At 41.2% G+C, this 17,136-nt stretch overlaps 1 protein-coding gene across 4 annotated transcripts in view; it reads right to left on the bottom strand.

Moving 5' to 3' along the window:
• The window catches only part of PPP2R2C (protein phosphatase 2 regulatory subunit Bgamma), a 207,496-nt gene that overhangs the window by 133,181 nt on the left and 57,179 nt on the right, over positions 1 to 17,136 (bottom strand). The window contains exon 1 of one of the 4 annotated variants that reach the window (XM_069014488.1): positions 12,655 to 12,932. The exons of 1 other annotated variant lie outside the window; for it this stretch is intronic. In XM_069014488.1, coding sequence (XP_068870589.1) covers positions 12,655 to 12,724 — 70 coding nt within the window. In that variant the 5' untranslated portion in view covers positions 12,725 to 12,932. Of the gene's footprint in view, positions 1 to 12,654; positions 12,933 to 17,136 lie in introns of those variants that run through there. 2 more of the 4 variants (XM_069014483.1, XM_069014484.1) reach the window with 2 other exon arrangements.

Genomic DNA, 17,136 nt, shown 5'->3' on the forward strand with positions numbered 1-17,136 from the left:
TTGGTATAATGAGATGTAGGAATCTGAGATGGTAGTAATGTTAAGGCCTTTTCAGCAGCACATGTGATTTCAGTAAGAACTGGATGAGGGATAAGCATTGCTTGTTTTTGGGGATTTGCCATATTATTGTCACCAGATAAAAGGTCTAATGTGAAATAATTATTGTCACAGTCCACGTAACTATCTGGAGTTTGCCACAAAATTTGCAGTAAATCAGATAAAATTATTTTCCATTGTCGTTTCCACAACACAAAATCACCAGGTGTGAGAAGAGTTTGCATTATTGTAGTTAAATTATGAGGTACAAGTGAGTGAGTTGCAAAGGTAGCACTTAAAAGGCTCTTAAAAAAATTACTATGCATACCAAACTCCTTAATTGCCTTGCACAAATCCTTAATATTAGAATAAGGAAAGGGCGTCCAGCCAGGGTTAGCTGTTGTGCTAGTACGAGAGAGTGTAGTAGTAGCAGCTGGAGGTACTTCCTGGTAGCCATGGGTTCCCAGATTTAAGGGGGCAGTCACATGACTGTGGGAATCTGGGGTGCGACAATGGGAAGCAGGGGCGGGGAGTGAAGGGGCAGGGGCAGGGAGTGGAGGCGGGGACGCAGCAGGAGGAGGGGAGGGGTTGGGGGCGGGGTTGTGGGAGGCAGGGGCGGTACTTGAGCCATGGGCGGGCACAGAGGGAGGGGTGAAACGCGACGCTGTGGGGGCGGGGTTAGGGGCAGGGACAGGTTCCAACGTGGGAGTGGGAGGGGATGGGATTTGTGGGGGTGGGGGAGAAAGGGATTGTGGGAGGTGTAGTTTGGAGATGAAGAAACGTTGCATCCGCCATTATTGGAGACGAACAAACTCGAAGAAAAGGGGTTGGGGGGAGGGGTTTTTTCCCGGGCTGCGTGCACATGGCACTGGCTGTCCCTGGGAACAAAGAGATCGGGGAGAAGGGGTTTTTACGCATGCTTAAAACATGAAGGCTAGAAACTGGGGACAAGGGAGTGGAGAAAAGGGTTTGGAAAGGTCCTTGGACTGGGTCCAGATTCCCGTCCAAGGCAAGGTGCTGAGGAAACATGGGTGATCCAGGAGGACGATGGCACTCCTGTGCTGAGAAGCAGTCTGCTCTAGCTGTGTTTTCCAGCGTAGGGGAAGAGGGGTCAGGGACACAGGGGTTGGAAGAGAGCGTAAGGGAATTAAAAGAGGGTTTCTGCGGTGGCTTTTCATGTACTGCTTTTTTCTCTGGCAAAGTGTAACTTAGTAACAGAATAGGAAAGAATTTTGAAACTGTTTTATCTCCTGAATGCCTAAGAGAGGAGAGTTTTCTCCCCACCTTATCCCAAAATTCAGAAGATCTCACGTCCTTGGAGGTCAGATTAGGAAAGTACTGAAAAAGCCATCGTACAAAAGATTGAACTAGATTTTTAGGGTATTTATGCCCAGTACAAGAAAGGTAGCTTTGAACTTGGTAGTATATTTCTCTATGGTGTGCAGAAATCTCAGATCCCATTACGAATGAAGCACCACAAACCTCAGTCCCAAATTGCAAAAAAGAGGAAAAAAAAAGAGAAAATTTGAACCGGCACCAGCTTAAGACAGGAGCCCCTAAACCAGCAGGGAAATACTCACCAGAATTCTGGATTTACCACAGGAAAGCTGGTCTGGAGGAAAAAGAGTAAGCGAAACGGGTCTTCTACTTTCCAGCCATTCCCTCACCACGTGGTGTGAGGGAGGGTACAGGCTGAGCCTCTGGGCTTGCTCTTACGCAAAAAGTAACAGCTCGGAACACAGAGCTGGCGCGGCAGGATGTGCAGAGCTAACTCCAGCAAACACGCAGCTGCTGGGACACCCTAAAAGTCTCTCAAAACTGAGGTTCAGAGAGAGCACGCTGGGCGTCAGATGTGGAAATACAGCTTTTTACCAGCTAGTCTCATAGTTCAATGCCTTAGAAAGCCTCAGGCTGCCTAGAGAGGTAGCACGGGCAATCCGGCACTTCAGTAGCTCTGAAAGCGGCAAAATGGTAGCTGCAAATCTAGTATCACCAGCAGAAGCAAAGAGGGAGAAATACAGCTTCTGGTTTGCCTAATTTCCACAATTAGAAGCTTTCAAACAGAAAACAGAAACACACAGATGTTCGCAGAAAGGGGTGCAAAGCCAAAGAGGGTGGGTCCCGCCTTGGTCCTTCCTTTTATTCGGAGAAGGGGAAAGGGGATGACTGGGGGCAGACCCGGGGTGACCGGCCAATCAGACACTGCTAAAGGGTCTGAGTTACATTTGGTTTTTGCCCATGCTTGGAACAAAGGCGTTCAGAACACATGGCAGAGGCAAATGTCTTGGGGAGGGGGAAGGGAAGCTCGGAACAGGCAGCAACACTTATATGCACAAACAAATTTCTCAATGAAGATTTTTGGATCAAAGGTACTTAGCAAGAGGGACATTAAGGACTTTGAAATATTTGCAACATTTCAGGAGACTGCCAAACTGAGTATATTTTAAAGAAAACCGTGTAAATTCAACTGCTAACATAATATGACTGAGTTCAGTCATTAAAATGTAAAATATAGGAATAGCTTCCTGTGATAACCTTAATATAACTACATCCATCAAGTCTCATCTGTAATAACCAGCCTGTTGTTTGCTCTGTGGGGTCCAAACCACTAATCCTTCCCATTTACAACTTCCTGGCTTTCAGGAACAAAAATAATTTTCTGTCTAAATATACTTACACTTAAAAGTCAGAAATGAATCCCTCTGCAAACAACTCTCCACACTGGCAATCGCCTTTGTTAGTAATTATTTATAGTGCAGAAGCATCAAAGCTTTCTGCTTTCACATTTAACATTACTACTATTACTACCATTTCCCAGGTACATCCAGGACAGCCATCAAACATTTTTCCAATGTACTTATAGTTGGTATTTTCTCCCTTCCTTCTACTGTGTATAAATATTGCAGAAGCCTTATAATAAGGTGGTTTTGAAGGAGCACAGCAGTAAACTTCACTACTCTGTAAGTCTTTCCCACACTGACCAAACTGGTGCACATTGAGCAGGTCACAGGGAGCAGCAATGGGACCCTGAGGACAGATGGCAACTTTGCACCAGCAGAAGACAGCACTGCCCACAGCCACCCATGCTCTCAGGAGCAGGCAGCTGTGGTGGTTCCCTCCCTGGCAGCAAAGGACAAATATAAACCAGGCCACGTCTGCTGACATTTTCTGAAGAAGCCTCGGTTGGTGGGCTAACCATCCCCTCTTTCCCTCTGCTCTGATACTTCCCGTGCAATAGGAGAGGCTCCAAGAGCATCAGGGAAGGAAGGATGGGCATCCCAAGCTACAGACTCCTCTGGAGAATGGGCAATTTGCTGACAATAATGGCAACCATGTCAGTTACAAACCAAACCCCAAATTTTAAATACCTTGAAATTAACTTGAAGGTATGAAGAAGTAAAAGATATTGTCAACAATCTAAACAAAAAACCAGGGAAAAATCAACACAACAAAGAGCTGTTTGTCTGCACCCTCTACAAATCACATTCAGCAGTAATTTCTGCAGCACAGCTCAAAGTTATGGCAACTAAAACCTTTCACTTGGATGTAGTGTGAATTCTTGAAGACAGTAAATCTTGAAGTTTTAATATAATTGGCTGAGTTGAAATATCATTGCTGCTAATATATGCAACTTACTTGTCTTAAAACTAGCACCTTTTGTAACATTTACATAGTAACACAAAAGGCCTCTGCTCTATTTTCTTCATCTTTCTGAAATGCATGTGGAAGCACAGAAATGTCTACTCTATCAAGTAAGCATGCACTTAACCCTGGAAAATAAAATCCATCTTCAAGGAAACAGTTTGTCAGAAAGCTGCAGCTCATCACCACCATAGAGGAAAATCAGAAATTCAAGGACACTGCTTCTCACACCATGGTGTAAGGAAAATTTTGCTCCAGTCACAGCCAAGTCTCACTCCCCTGATCAGCAAACACTGCCACACATAGACCAAAACAGACTGTCAGTCATACGGGACTTGAAGGACAGTGCCCTACATAACAGCTCTTACTGTCTCCCAATGCTGAAACTTCTCCATTGCCATTCCAGTACTTCAATATTCACATTTCAAGCACAGCAACTGGGAGGAATACAGACACACCAGAAACATGCAGTAGCAGTCATCCACAAAACTTCTGTGAGTGTATCACATACCGTAACACAAGTGCACACAACATGCACAAAATCATATTCATATTGCACCTGAGCAATGAGAATAACCATCATCCATATGACCACTACTTGACTCTCAGTAAGGCAATCCAGGAAATTCTGTAAGATGTAATAATTCACATCTACCTATTTCAAAGAGACTGCATATGTGAATTCTGCTTTGAGCTTCGCTGCTGATTAAAGAGAATATACTTGACCTAAATCTTCCATTCAAAAGAAGACTACAGAATACACATCTGACTTCATCTTGTACTGGTTATTCCCACATCACAGATCTGCATGCAGCAATAAAAGATATCAAATCAAGCAGGGTGTCAATGTAACATGTAGCATGACAAGAGTCTCATGTGCTACCTTGGCAGCCAATTCAGGCCCACGCTCACCAGACCACTGTGCCTATTTGTTGACTTTTTCTACTTAATTATTATTACTGAATTTATTAGTTGAAGTTTTCTTTTTATCACAGCACAATGTAGAAATAAAGACATTCTATTAGAAATTATTTATGAAATAATAACAGAACCTGATTTACAGCTATATACTTATTAAAGACCTCGTTTCAGGTTCTATCATAAATTGATACCTCTCAAACAGTACAACATGATGGTTTACTGGCTGGATGAAAGTTTAGAAATAAATTATTGATAATTGGTGATCAGCTCACTGACTGAAAATTATTTTTAGTTTCTATTTGAAGTGTTCATTTAACATCTTAGAATCAGGAGGAATAATATGGAGTCATTAAAAATTGAGGGAAAAAAATAAACAATCATTTACTTTTAATTCAACTCTGATGATCTTTATTTCTACTAGAAACCGGCCCAGAAACTGATAGAGCATGCTATGGCTGCCTTAAATGCAAACACTACTACCACAGGCAGTATTAACCTCAGAATTTATGCAAATGGTGTTATTTTGTACAGTCATTGACTATTTGCAACACCTGAGTCACGGGAACAACAAAAGCACTGCAAACAGGAAGAAGTAGGGTAACACTAAGTAGTAAATTCTAAATAGACTTGAGTTGAACTGGAACTAGAGAAAAATAAACCAACTCTTAGTCTTTTACTTTCTTCTGTACTGTAAGTAAAACACATAAATGTCATTATAACACAGATATTTGCACCCTTTTCTTTTTTGTAAAAGATCGATCAGTGAATATGAAAGAAAAAAACACTGCTATATTTAACAATACAGATTTATTAGGAATCTAATCTCTTAATGTACATTTGTATTACTTGTCTTTCACTGGCAAAATACAGTCTGCTTTCATTTGCATTCAAGTAATAACAAAAACAGGAACAAGAGCTTTTCAGCAAGGAAATACTCTTGAGGAAAGGAATTCTCTTACCATATATAAAGCTGCTTTGCTAGGTGGGGGTTTTGTTCTTGGGAAAGAATTGGAGAACTTTCACCAGGAACCAGTAATATAGACCACATTCATGACTAAGGGCAAACTTAGCATCACCTTAAGAACTGTGGAAATAGTTGGTCAGGAAAGTGCCTCAATATGGCAAGAAGTTCATTTAAAACCCTTTATTGTTAAAAAGTCCCAGAAGTCCCCATAATAACTTTATCTAATTTTCTGAGTTTATTACCTTTCCCTGGCCAAAAACTACACTGAGATTAGCCAGCAAATACTTTGTGTTCTCTTAGCATACAGTCCTTGAGACAAAGCCTATGGTGATTAAATAAACTGTGGATGGAAAGTTTCAAGGATACAACTAGTAATGATGTAGTAGTAACACAGCATAAACAGTACAGATGGATTACCTTTTCATGGCTGTAATAAAAGACAGCTCTTCTTCATGATAAAATATTCAGTGTTATTGTATAATGTTTCACATTTTAAACTGATGCAAGAACAACATTTATTATTCTCTAAATTCACCATTTAAATATATGATATATTGCTGAAATGTCTGAGATTTACATAGAAAACATAGAAAATACACTGCGAAGTACAGTTTCATAATGATACATACACTAAATTAACTGTTCCCATGGTGAACAATGACACTTACTCTACCTGCACAATGTTGTTTAGTTTTACACTATTTAATACTTTTAAACTTTCAGTTTCAATTAGAAAAAAATCTGTCAGAGGCAGCGAGCTTGCATGGATCATATATCTATGCCTGCATTTTATCTTACACACACATTGCATTGTCCATGTCCTGAACTTCTGTTTTTAAGGCTTATATGTCACTCAATCTATTACATGTAACAGTTATATAGTTAAATATACCATAAACATTTCTATTTATGATGTTTCTTGTCTGCTGGCACCTGGAAAAGCTCCTGATTGGTGGAAGTGGGTTCTTTTCCAGGTCCGTGTTCTCATTCTCATGGAAGGAGCTTAGCTGGTTTGTCATGTAGCTAATATTCTAGATTGTTCTTTTCTTTTGTTGATACATCTTATTCACTTCTCCAGGACCTCTAGCACTATACAGCAACCAAATACATTTATTATTTAGCTAGTGAGTGCAAAATTGTCTGTTGATTACATATGCATGTAAAGTGAGCCAAGGTTGCCATCAGTCCCTAAGGGCAACCCACCAAAACCAGTGACCCAGCATCAGAGATTTAACCCTTTGCAAACAGGGAAAATTGCAGCCCAGCTTAATCCCACTTAGTAAACCTTTACAGGGTACATGTGAGACGATGAATAACTGTCATCGGGAGAGCAAGACATTAAATGAAGATCCAAACCAAGTTAAGTGCATGCCTTTGAAGTATGTCCTGCACCTCAGAGTGGCTTGAAATGTCCTCTCAGGATGATCTAACAACCAGTCCTTAAACTAATCCCATCCTTGAAGAGGCAGGTCTTCTGAGGAGGCAGTAACAAGTTAACACTAACATGTTTCTGCTCTTTGGGAATGCTGGGAACAGCAAACTAAGAAACTCCAAAGTTCCAGCCTAGGATCAACCATCCTAACCACAATCCTGATTTATGATTTCTTCATAAAATAGATTTGGCAAAATAGAGACAACAATCTGAGTGCCTAACAGACAGAGTATGAATGGAGTACTTTGATTGTGTAGCTGGTACTGCATCACGACAAGAGTTGCTGGCAGTGTAATTCACACTGGCTAAATCCATACTTCCTTTTCTGGGCTTGTTGGAGTGAATTGCTGCCCCATGTCACCCATGCAGACATTGCCTTAAATATCTGTGCTGTGCAGATCCAAGCTTTGAGTAGTGCCAATGTTTGATTTTCCTGGATGCTGAACCCCACATCCTGCTACAGGTTTGAGTGAGTGAGCAAACAGATCGGGCTTCAGTGCAAGCCAGTGTGACAGCAATGCTCCAGCTCTGCCTCCATGGCTTCACCCAACTAAGCCGCATGAATAAAGATTACAAAGTCAGCAACATCACTTGGATGGAATAAACCTTATTAATCCAAATCTTCAAGGCTACCCACAACATTCATCTGAATATCACTGTGAATAAAAGAACCAAATCCGTGCACAGAAAGACATAACTGTATCCTGTTTAACAAGGGGCAAAGTTATGCTTTTACAAGGTTTACCCCTATTCTTACTCGACTCAAGGAAAAAGTAAGTAACACAAGTGACTAGACTAAGAATGAGCAACAGTTTCCAGGGTAATTCTAAAGCTTTTTCTAAATGAGTTCTGTAAAAAGATTAAAATCATCAATATTCACAACATAAATCCTGAATTGCTGGAGGTTGAGAGGAAGAGTTACCTCTTATACTTTTTTTAGTAAGTAGAAATCAGTGAACTAGACTGACCAATGGTGAACCTGAGCCAGCAGAGTGGTACTTGTTCGCTATATTCATCCAATTAATACCTCAGGTATTAAGATCTAATTAAAATTATATTTGAGATGCTTATGAAAGAAAGCTCATAGATGAATTTCTGTCAGATGAAATTTGATAATTTCCTCTAATTTTGATTATTGGAGAAGAGAGATACTAACTTCTTTAGTTAAGGCAAAAAGAAAAGGCCCCAAAATCTGTTTTCATTATCTGCAGAGGACTTTTCTTTAAAATCACTAGGAAAAAAAGGGGGGGGTTTTATCCTCTATAATACACATTTCACATGGTTATGATTCAGTATGTTTTATACTGCACCAGTAATTCTCATTATTCTTCAAATATCATATTTGAGGACATTAATACACCATTCACATGATTAACTTTTTCACTAAAGTTAAGCCATATAGAACCAAATGGCACAATTTGGCCGTATAAATGGCTAGACAGTGCAGGTCAGCTTCTGCCCCACTGCACCAGTGCAACTCCACTGGCTCCACTTGCATTTGCAGGGCTAGACCAAGGGAGGAACCTGTGTCTCTCCAGAAACTGGAAGTATAAACAACTTTTTATTCCTTCCTGAAACAGAGATATTCCTTAAAAAGGCAGGGATTAATTCATATGCTAGACTTGTCTGCATGCAACCTGTAATATGCCTTCACCCACCAGAGAAGCATTCCTCCAAACAAATTTGGGATCATGGAGGTGAAACAGACCCTTTAACACAGTTTGGCAAGAATAGTGAATTTTGCTCATTATTTCCGTTAATTGTTAAATCAGTAAAATACAGAGTAACTGAATTAACCTGGCAGTTGAGTAAGAGAGTGGCACCATTGATTCCTGCAACTTTTTGCCCCCATCAGGAATATAGCAACCATACCATGCAGTTCACTGCTCTGAATCAGATCCTGTGTGGCTGATCCCAAGGCCCTGAGACAGCAAAGTCTATCAGTAGTCCTGTCAGTTTTACCATTAATGTTAAGCACAGGTAACATCAAGGGAACTCTAGGACTGAAGGACATTCTCTGCCCGCTAAAGCACACGAGCCTCTTTTATCCCCCTTCCCCCCTCACTGTCCACAATATTCTTGCCCTCTCCCCAACAGACTGTCTGCACAGTAACGAAGGATCATGTTTCTCCCATCCAACCCATCTTCTCTTTCCGTGCCTCTCCTCTCTCCTCAGTGCTCCTACAGTTGCTGTGGAAATAACACATTTTACTGACCCAACACCTCCTGGGCAGCTGGTTCCCACAGCTGTGGTGCAAAAGGCAATTAAGATAAAACACAGCTCAGCAATGAATCACAAGCCTGAACAGATCTCAGAGGTCATCCAGTCCATTCCTCTGCCCCATGGGAGGCTCAGCTATCCCCATGTCATTTCTTACAGACATCTATGTCACCTGCTTTTAAAAACTTCAGCGATAAAAATTACACAAGCTCCCTAGGCAATATATCCCAGCGTTTCACCACCTTTGCAAAGAAGTTCAATCTTTCCTCACAGCTTACATTTTCTAAGCCTCAGATCTTTTTCCTCTCTTTCTTTACAAGTCTCACCAGATCTTTTCTATTTTCCTCACACAAACAAGTCTATTCAAGCAGTTTGCTTCAAAAACTACTTTTGAAAGTGATCATTGAAAAATTTACTGTATATTGCTGCCGGAATTAAATCACCTTTTTCCACTGTGCAACTGTAACGTAATTTTAAAGACTTTAAATGACAATATTATTCATGTTCTGCTTGTTTTAATGCTATACTGTAGTTGTGCATATGTTACAGGAGAAGTAGGGCCAGGTAGCCACTATTGTCATATGTATGTCTATAATGCCTATTACCAGAAACAGTATAACAACAAATCAAAAAATTGTTGAGATTTAAAAACCAATTCAATTTTCCAAAGTCAAGGTAAAGCCACATTTGTCACAGATAATCTCAATCTTACAAAATAATGACCTATCAAAGAGATGAAATTTGACTTTGCTCAAGCAAGCAGTTTTGTTAGGAACGCATTCAGTCCTAGCGAGAGTAGAGCAAATCAGATTTGGCTCCCAGCTTTCCTATACCCTGAATTCATATGTCATCTGATTGCTTGGGCTTTTTAAAATCACTGAGAAAGTAAAACAAGAAGGGAAGTAAAGCAATACTATAGTTAACCCATGTCTTCATGATTCTTGCTGGCTTTACTTTCTTGAGTGAACAGTTAGAGGAAGAAAGTACATATAAAGGTTAGAAATACCTTCTTTTGTAAATTAATTTAATCTGCTGCATGGAAGAGCAAGGATGGAGGACACCACTTAACAAGATTTTAATACTCTGAAAACAAGATAAAATTTTAGTTATTCACAAAAAGCAATGAACTGGTAGCTTCTCTAATACACTGGACCCAACACAGTATTTCTTCATTTTAAATCGTGGATTGCAAAAGCTAAAGAAAAACTTGGATTGGACCCAAAGAAGGGTAACAAGGTAAAACATTATTGCCTTTCTATTGTTCCTTCATACAGCACTTAACATGTCACAGGACCAAATGCAAAGCCTGTGAAAGGACTGAAGGCCTTTACAGATGAGAAGTCTTAAAGTTCTTTCACAGAGCCAAATCTCTAAACAAAAAAATACAAAATCCCTCAGAAGAACAAACAAAACAAAGCACATTTTAAGCACCAGTTTAACTAATGCATTCATTATGCATTTTAAACAAAGTGTATCAATGAGAAATTAAAATGTGTGATGCTCCTCTTTGAGCTGAAGGTCTCCCTGGAAAAAATTCACAGATAAATCCATTCCCTCATGATTTCCAAGATCTTTTCAAAGGTGTGGTAATGTCAGCTATAACAGATGTAAAGAATTCTATTACACCTGACAAACTCTGCATTCTCAACAAGAATTACACTAGTCAGAGATGAAAAACTAACACTTTGCTACTGAGGATTTCAAGAACAGATGCCAACATATTTAATGATGACTTCTGATCACAGGAAAAATATAATACAGGTCAGCATTGGTATTTGAAGTGTATTTTGACCCATTTCAGACAAGCCCCTCCATGTGCAATGACAGAAAATCCAGTCCTTATGATCCAAGTATCAAGTGAAGATAAAACATGAGAAAAATCTAACACTTGCATCAGCAGTGTCATAAAAAATACTAAAATTCTCCATCTAATTTTTAGAACACCCATGACATATAGAAGAGGAGAATACAGATTTGCAAAATCCACAAGGAATTATTTTCCTCAGATTGTAAAACTGAGAGATTTGAATGTTCAATTTTTAACATAGCTGCACATCTGAAATTCACCATGCATCAAGTACACTGCAGTAATTATACTTGCATTTTGCAGAATCTAAGGCACAAATTTACAAATTTAAACAAAGTTTCTTCAAATGTTATTACAGGTGACAAATCTCAAAACATAAATAATAATTCTGGAAAAAAATTAACCAAAACTTCGAAACAAATTTAAAAATTGACTGAAACATGAACCAGAGTGCAAAGAATGTCCTAGAGGCAAGATTAGAAAGCAATTACACCAGTCACTGGTAACAGTTACAGTACACAGCATTTTTAATTTTTCTTCTGAAAAATCTGCCTTGTGGTCCCAGTATGACAAAATCATCCTACTGTTTTCTCCATTCTAAAAAAATTAAAATCATCAATAATCAAGAGAGCATCAGCTGATCACGTTTCAGGACGCAGCATGGGAGTATTAAGTGACTGAGCATTGATCAAATGACGACCAATTCTGGAGACTGTGTCTCCAGGAGTATTGGTTGACCCTGATGTTAAGTGTGTTCATATTATATAAGCCTACACTGAGTTACTGGTTCTGCTGCTGAAAAGTGCTGTTAAAACTGCACATACAAATATATTTGCAAAATCAAGCACCTATGAACACATTTCTCCTGTTCAATCAATCTTAAAATGGCCTACTCTTAAACCAACTTTCTGGCAAGAAAATACAGACCAGTACCTGACCCAACCATTTCACTGTTCTCAAGGTAAATGCTCTCAGCATTTAATGTGTGTCACCTGCAGGAAAATTCCTTTTATGTAATGACTTAAAAGTCACTGAATGATTTAAAATGAAGGTGCCTTTTCTTTTCTCATGTACCTTGCACAGACACAGGGGATGGAAAGAAGGCAGCAGTATTTCAAAGGATGATGCTTACATATCCCTTCTAAATGTATACAGTTCTCTAGGGAACAATCAACTCAGCAATGTCTGTAATGCTTGGGCTATAATTACCAAAATGAGATGCATAACCTTTATTACACCAGCAAACAGTTAACTTTGCAAATCATTTCTCTTACTTCAGTGCTCTCAAATATTTCATCCTTTTTTTTTAAGTAATCAAGTGCTTCCAGTCTTCCACACTGCAGCTACTGTGCATTCAATGCCAGGTGCTGCACACCTCACTAGCAGAAACTCAGCACAATGCAAGACCTTCTCCAGCCCGTGTAGTTTCATATACTGCTGTAGCATGACAGAATGTCTCTGGGATTTAGAAAATTCAGACAGATTCTTTTGCTACATCCCACAGAAAAACGCCTTGAAATTCCCCGTTTAAAAAAGGAAAAAAGGAACAGCCTGCATCTCCAAACATGACAGTGCATTCCTGGCATAGAATATGCAACGCAAGAAGAGAAAAATGACAGTATTTATGTTACCTTCAGTCACATAGTTGTGGTCTCGCAGAAAGCTGTGGTTAATTTTCCGTGTGTCCGTGTCCTCGCCCATTTACAGCAGGATTACTCAGCATGCCTATCCGCAGTGGACTGATAGCATCAGCAGAGGTCGTCACAAGAGCACCATCCATGCTGCCACTGCCTAGCAGAGGCGGGGAACACACCGGGCCACTGAGCACAGCATAATGAGAGCTACTGAGGCAGCACAGATTGGGGGGGTGCGAATAACGAGCGGAGGGGAAAAAAAAAAAAAAAAAAGAAGAAGGGGGGGGGGGGGGGGGGGGAAGGGAAAAAGAAGTAGCGGGAGAAAGCCGGAGGGAGAAACGGCTCCGAGAAATTACGAATGCAGAAAGCCAGTAGGGAGCTTGCGTGAAGGGAAAAGAGGCACTTCTCCCACAGTTAAAGAATAGCCCCGTTGCTTCGCCAGGTACTCCGCGCACAAGTGCCCCCGCAGCGCCGGGTCCCGGCGCCGGGCGCTGGCGGCGATGCCGGACTGCAGCGGGAGCCGCCCGCAGCGGGCTCGGGCCGCGCCGCTGTCACACGCCTGTGCTGCATCAGCGCTGGCCCCTCCCCGCCCGCCGCCCGCGGCCCAACCGCACCGCATCTGCATGGAGCAAAGTGAAAAATGACACTGCAGGTAATTATTGTAGCTCTTCTGCCGGGGAGATGGGCAAGGAGAAAAACTGAGGGAGGGGATGAGGGGGAAGAAACTTCAAGCCGATTAAACGCGTTTGCATCGACACGTAGCGCACACGAACATGCGGCCACGATTTTGTGCTAGTCGTACTGTCATCTGCAGCAAAAGCAACAGTCGTTCAATGTCAGCCTCTATAAATATTACCGAAATTGCCAAATATCTGCCTGTGCAAAAGTATTCGTCAGAGGCAAGGCAACCATTCGGAGGACGTAAGATAAAATAACTGTTATCTTTTTTACTCCCGGTTTTGTAGATAAATGTAAAATTACAAAGTATTTAAAAACAATCTCTCTGGCTTCCCTGTACAGGAAAGAAAAGCTGGACAAAGGAAATGTTTGCAGGTCATTGGATTTTCTTAAACCTGCTGCTCTTTCAGTTCATTATCTCATCATCTCAGAAAAGTAGTGTTGAAATATGTATACTCAGAAATATGAAAATAATTAGAAGATGAGAATTACTCACTTGCATTATAAAATAAAGCTTGCTCTTTCATCCAAATGTTTAATGGTTTATATTACAGCAAAATTATTTCAACTGAACAGACAAGAAGCTTCCTTTAGCTTTTGGTATCTATTCAAGAAACCACAAACTGTTTGCTGCAGAAAGTATGTATTCGGAAAAGGTAAGCACCACTGAAGTTTAAATACTGGAACAGAAAACAAATGGCTGTATATCAAAAGCACCACTACAGCATGACAAGGGAGTCCACAATCACAAAACCAATCGAGGAGAGAGAACAGTCCTGTCCTTTAGGCCTTGGAATTGAACGTGGAAAGTACAATTCAGCTGTCAGCATTACTACAGCATTTTGTGTAACACTGAATGAATTTTTATAGTTTTTCTGCATTTGTTTTTCTTTCTTTCTAATGAACTAGGACATACAGTTCTTGAAGGAAAATTCAAGTACCCTGCTATTCCTGTAAGCTGGCCTGTGACTGAAAAAAGTAGAGGACTATGTAAAAACTTGCTCAGACATAAACATCTAATTTCAGGATGAAACAAGTCTGGGAGGGAAAAGAAGAATAGCAACAGAATTATCTTCTTCCTATTCTCATTAATAAAGCAAAATAAAACAGAACCATCACCAACCTGATGAGTAAATATTGTAAAATCTTCACATTTGAGCAGGTGGGAAAGTAAGAGAAGTTATTCAGTACTTGCACCAGTACAGAACACATTTTACATGTATGTGGGTTTTGGGGGTGACAATACTAGAAATGTTACTTCTGCATTGAGAGCATCAGTCACTACTATGGTAGTACCAGCAGCTCTCCAGTATGTGCCCTATCCTCTTCAGAAAAAAGGAAGGAGGCCTTGAAAATACTGATATTTAGATTGGACAAAATGGTTCTAATCTATGTGATGGAGCTGGTTTATCCGGCCATTCCCTGACACATTAGGTTCTCACCTTGGAGCTGTTTTTCCAAATACAAAAGGGTCTATGAGCAATACACGGTGCACACTAAATCCCAACTCTGCTGAAGTCCTTGACAAAGAGTGCAACAAACAGCCAGTTTACACTCAAGTATTTAACATGACAGTTAGGCCAGTCTGGTTCAAGAAAGCACTTCCCTTCAGCATCTGTGCAGGAGACAAACTGCCTGGCCTTACAAAAGTAACCTAGATGCTTCTGTTAGGGACCTAAGCTCCCCATGTACTCAGTGTCACTTAAACCTCTCATTCTCCATTTTCTACATTGGCTGCTTAACTGCTCAGTCAGGCACCCAAGTTAGATAACAGCAATAGAATCACAGAATCATTTAGACTGGAAAAGACCTTTAAGATCATCAAGTCCCACCATTAATCCAGCACTGTCAAGGCCACCACTAAACCATACTCTCACATCTGCACGTCTTTTAAATATGTCCAAGGACAGTGACTCCAAGACTTCCCTGGACACTCTGTTCCAACTCTGGACAAGCCTTTCAGTGAAGAATTTTTTCCTAATATCCAATCTAAATCTCCCCTAGTACAACTTGAGGCCATTTCCTCTTACCCTGTTGCTGGTTGCCTGGGAAAACAAGCCAATCCTCACCTTGCTAAAAGCTCCTTTCAGGTAGTTTCCTGAGCCTCCTTTTCTCCAGGTTAAACACCTACAGCTGCTCCTCACAGGACTTGTACTCCAGACCCTTCACCAGCTCTGCTGCCCTTCTCTGGACACTCTCCAGCACCTCAGTGTCTTTCTTGCAGTGAGAGGCCAAAAACCAAACAAAACTCGAGGCATGGCTTCACAAGTGCTGCGTACAGGGGGACAATCACTGCCCTGCTGGCCACACTATTCCTGATCCAAGCCAGAATATGACTGGCTATTTTGGCTACCTGGGCACACAGTGGCTCATGTTCAGCTGCTGTCAACCAGCACCCAGAGGTTCCACTTTCCAGCCACTCTGTCCCCAGTCTGTAGGACCACTGGGGGTTGCTGTGACCCCAGTGCAGGACCCAATACTTGGCCTTGTTGAACCTCATAAAATTGGCCTTGGTCCATCAACTCAGTCTGTCCAGAACCCTTTGTAAAACCTTCCTGCCTTCCAGCAAATCAAAAATTCCAGCAGTAACCAGCTGCCAGCTAGATATAACTCCACCCAGCACCACTCTCTGGGCTCAGCCATCCAGCCAGTTTTTACCCAGAAAAGAACACACCCATCCAAGCCAAGAGCTGCCAGTTTCTCCAGGAGAATGTTTGTGGCAAACTGTGTCAAGGGCTTTACTACATGTAGGCAACATCCACAGCCTTTCCTTCACCCAAGAGGGTGATTTCACCACGGAATGAGATGCACTGGGTCAAGCAGGACCTGCCTTTCATGAACCTGTGCTGGCTGGGCCTGATCCCCTGATTGTCCTGTACGTGCTGCACAATGTTGCTCAGGATGATCTGCTCCATGACCTTTCTTGGCACTGAGGTCAGGCTGACAGGCCTCTAGTTCCCTGGTTCCTCCTTCCAACCCATCTGGTAGATGGGCTGCACATTTGCTAACCTCCAGTCAACTGGGACCCCCTCCTTCCAGTTACCCACGGCTGCTGGTAAATGATGGAAAGTGCCTCAGTGAGCACTTTCACCAGCTCCCTCAGTCCCCTCAGCTGGATCCCACCCAGCCCCATAGATTTGTCTGTGTCTAAGTGGTGTAACAAGTCACTGACCATTTTCACTTAGATTATGAGGGCTTCATTCTGCTCCCCATCCTTGTCTTCCAGCTCAAGGGCCTGGGTACCCAAGAGCAACTGGCCTTACTATCAAAGACTAAGGCAAAGAAGGCATTAAGTACTTCATCTATTTCCTCATTCTTTGTCACTATGTTTTCCCCTGCATCCAAAACAGAATGGAGGTTCTCCTTAGCCTTCCTTTTGTTCCTGATGTATTATAGAGTGTGGATTCTTCTGTGAAGGTAACACTAAGAAGCTTCCTCCTATTACTGTGATGACTCCTAAAACTGAAAGAAACATCACCTTGCAGGGTATTTGACCCCAAAAATCATGCAGCACATTTGAGTAAAAATGCACAGGAACAACTCGTATCTATAAATACACAGAAAATGAATGTCTTCTCTCCAGGAAAAAGAATTATATAGAAAACTTATTATTGAAAATAAATAGATAATAAATTTGCAAATGACGGGTACAATCTCAAAAAAGTCACACTGACAGTCTGTAAAAAAACCACTGAAAGCATTTTCTTTTTAATACTTCTAAATTTCTGTGACCAAGGTGTCTGCAATTTCTGCAGTGGTGGAGAGAATTCTGCCCTTCTTGTTGTTCCTGCTCTTTCATGT

Source organism: Aphelocoma coerulescens, chromosome 4 (assembly GCF_041296385.1).
Source record: "Aphelocoma coerulescens isolate FSJ_1873_10779 chromosome 4, UR_Acoe_1.0, whole genome shotgun sequence".
NCBI lineage: Eukaryota > Metazoa > Chordata > Aves > Passeriformes > Corvidae > Aphelocoma > Aphelocoma coerulescens.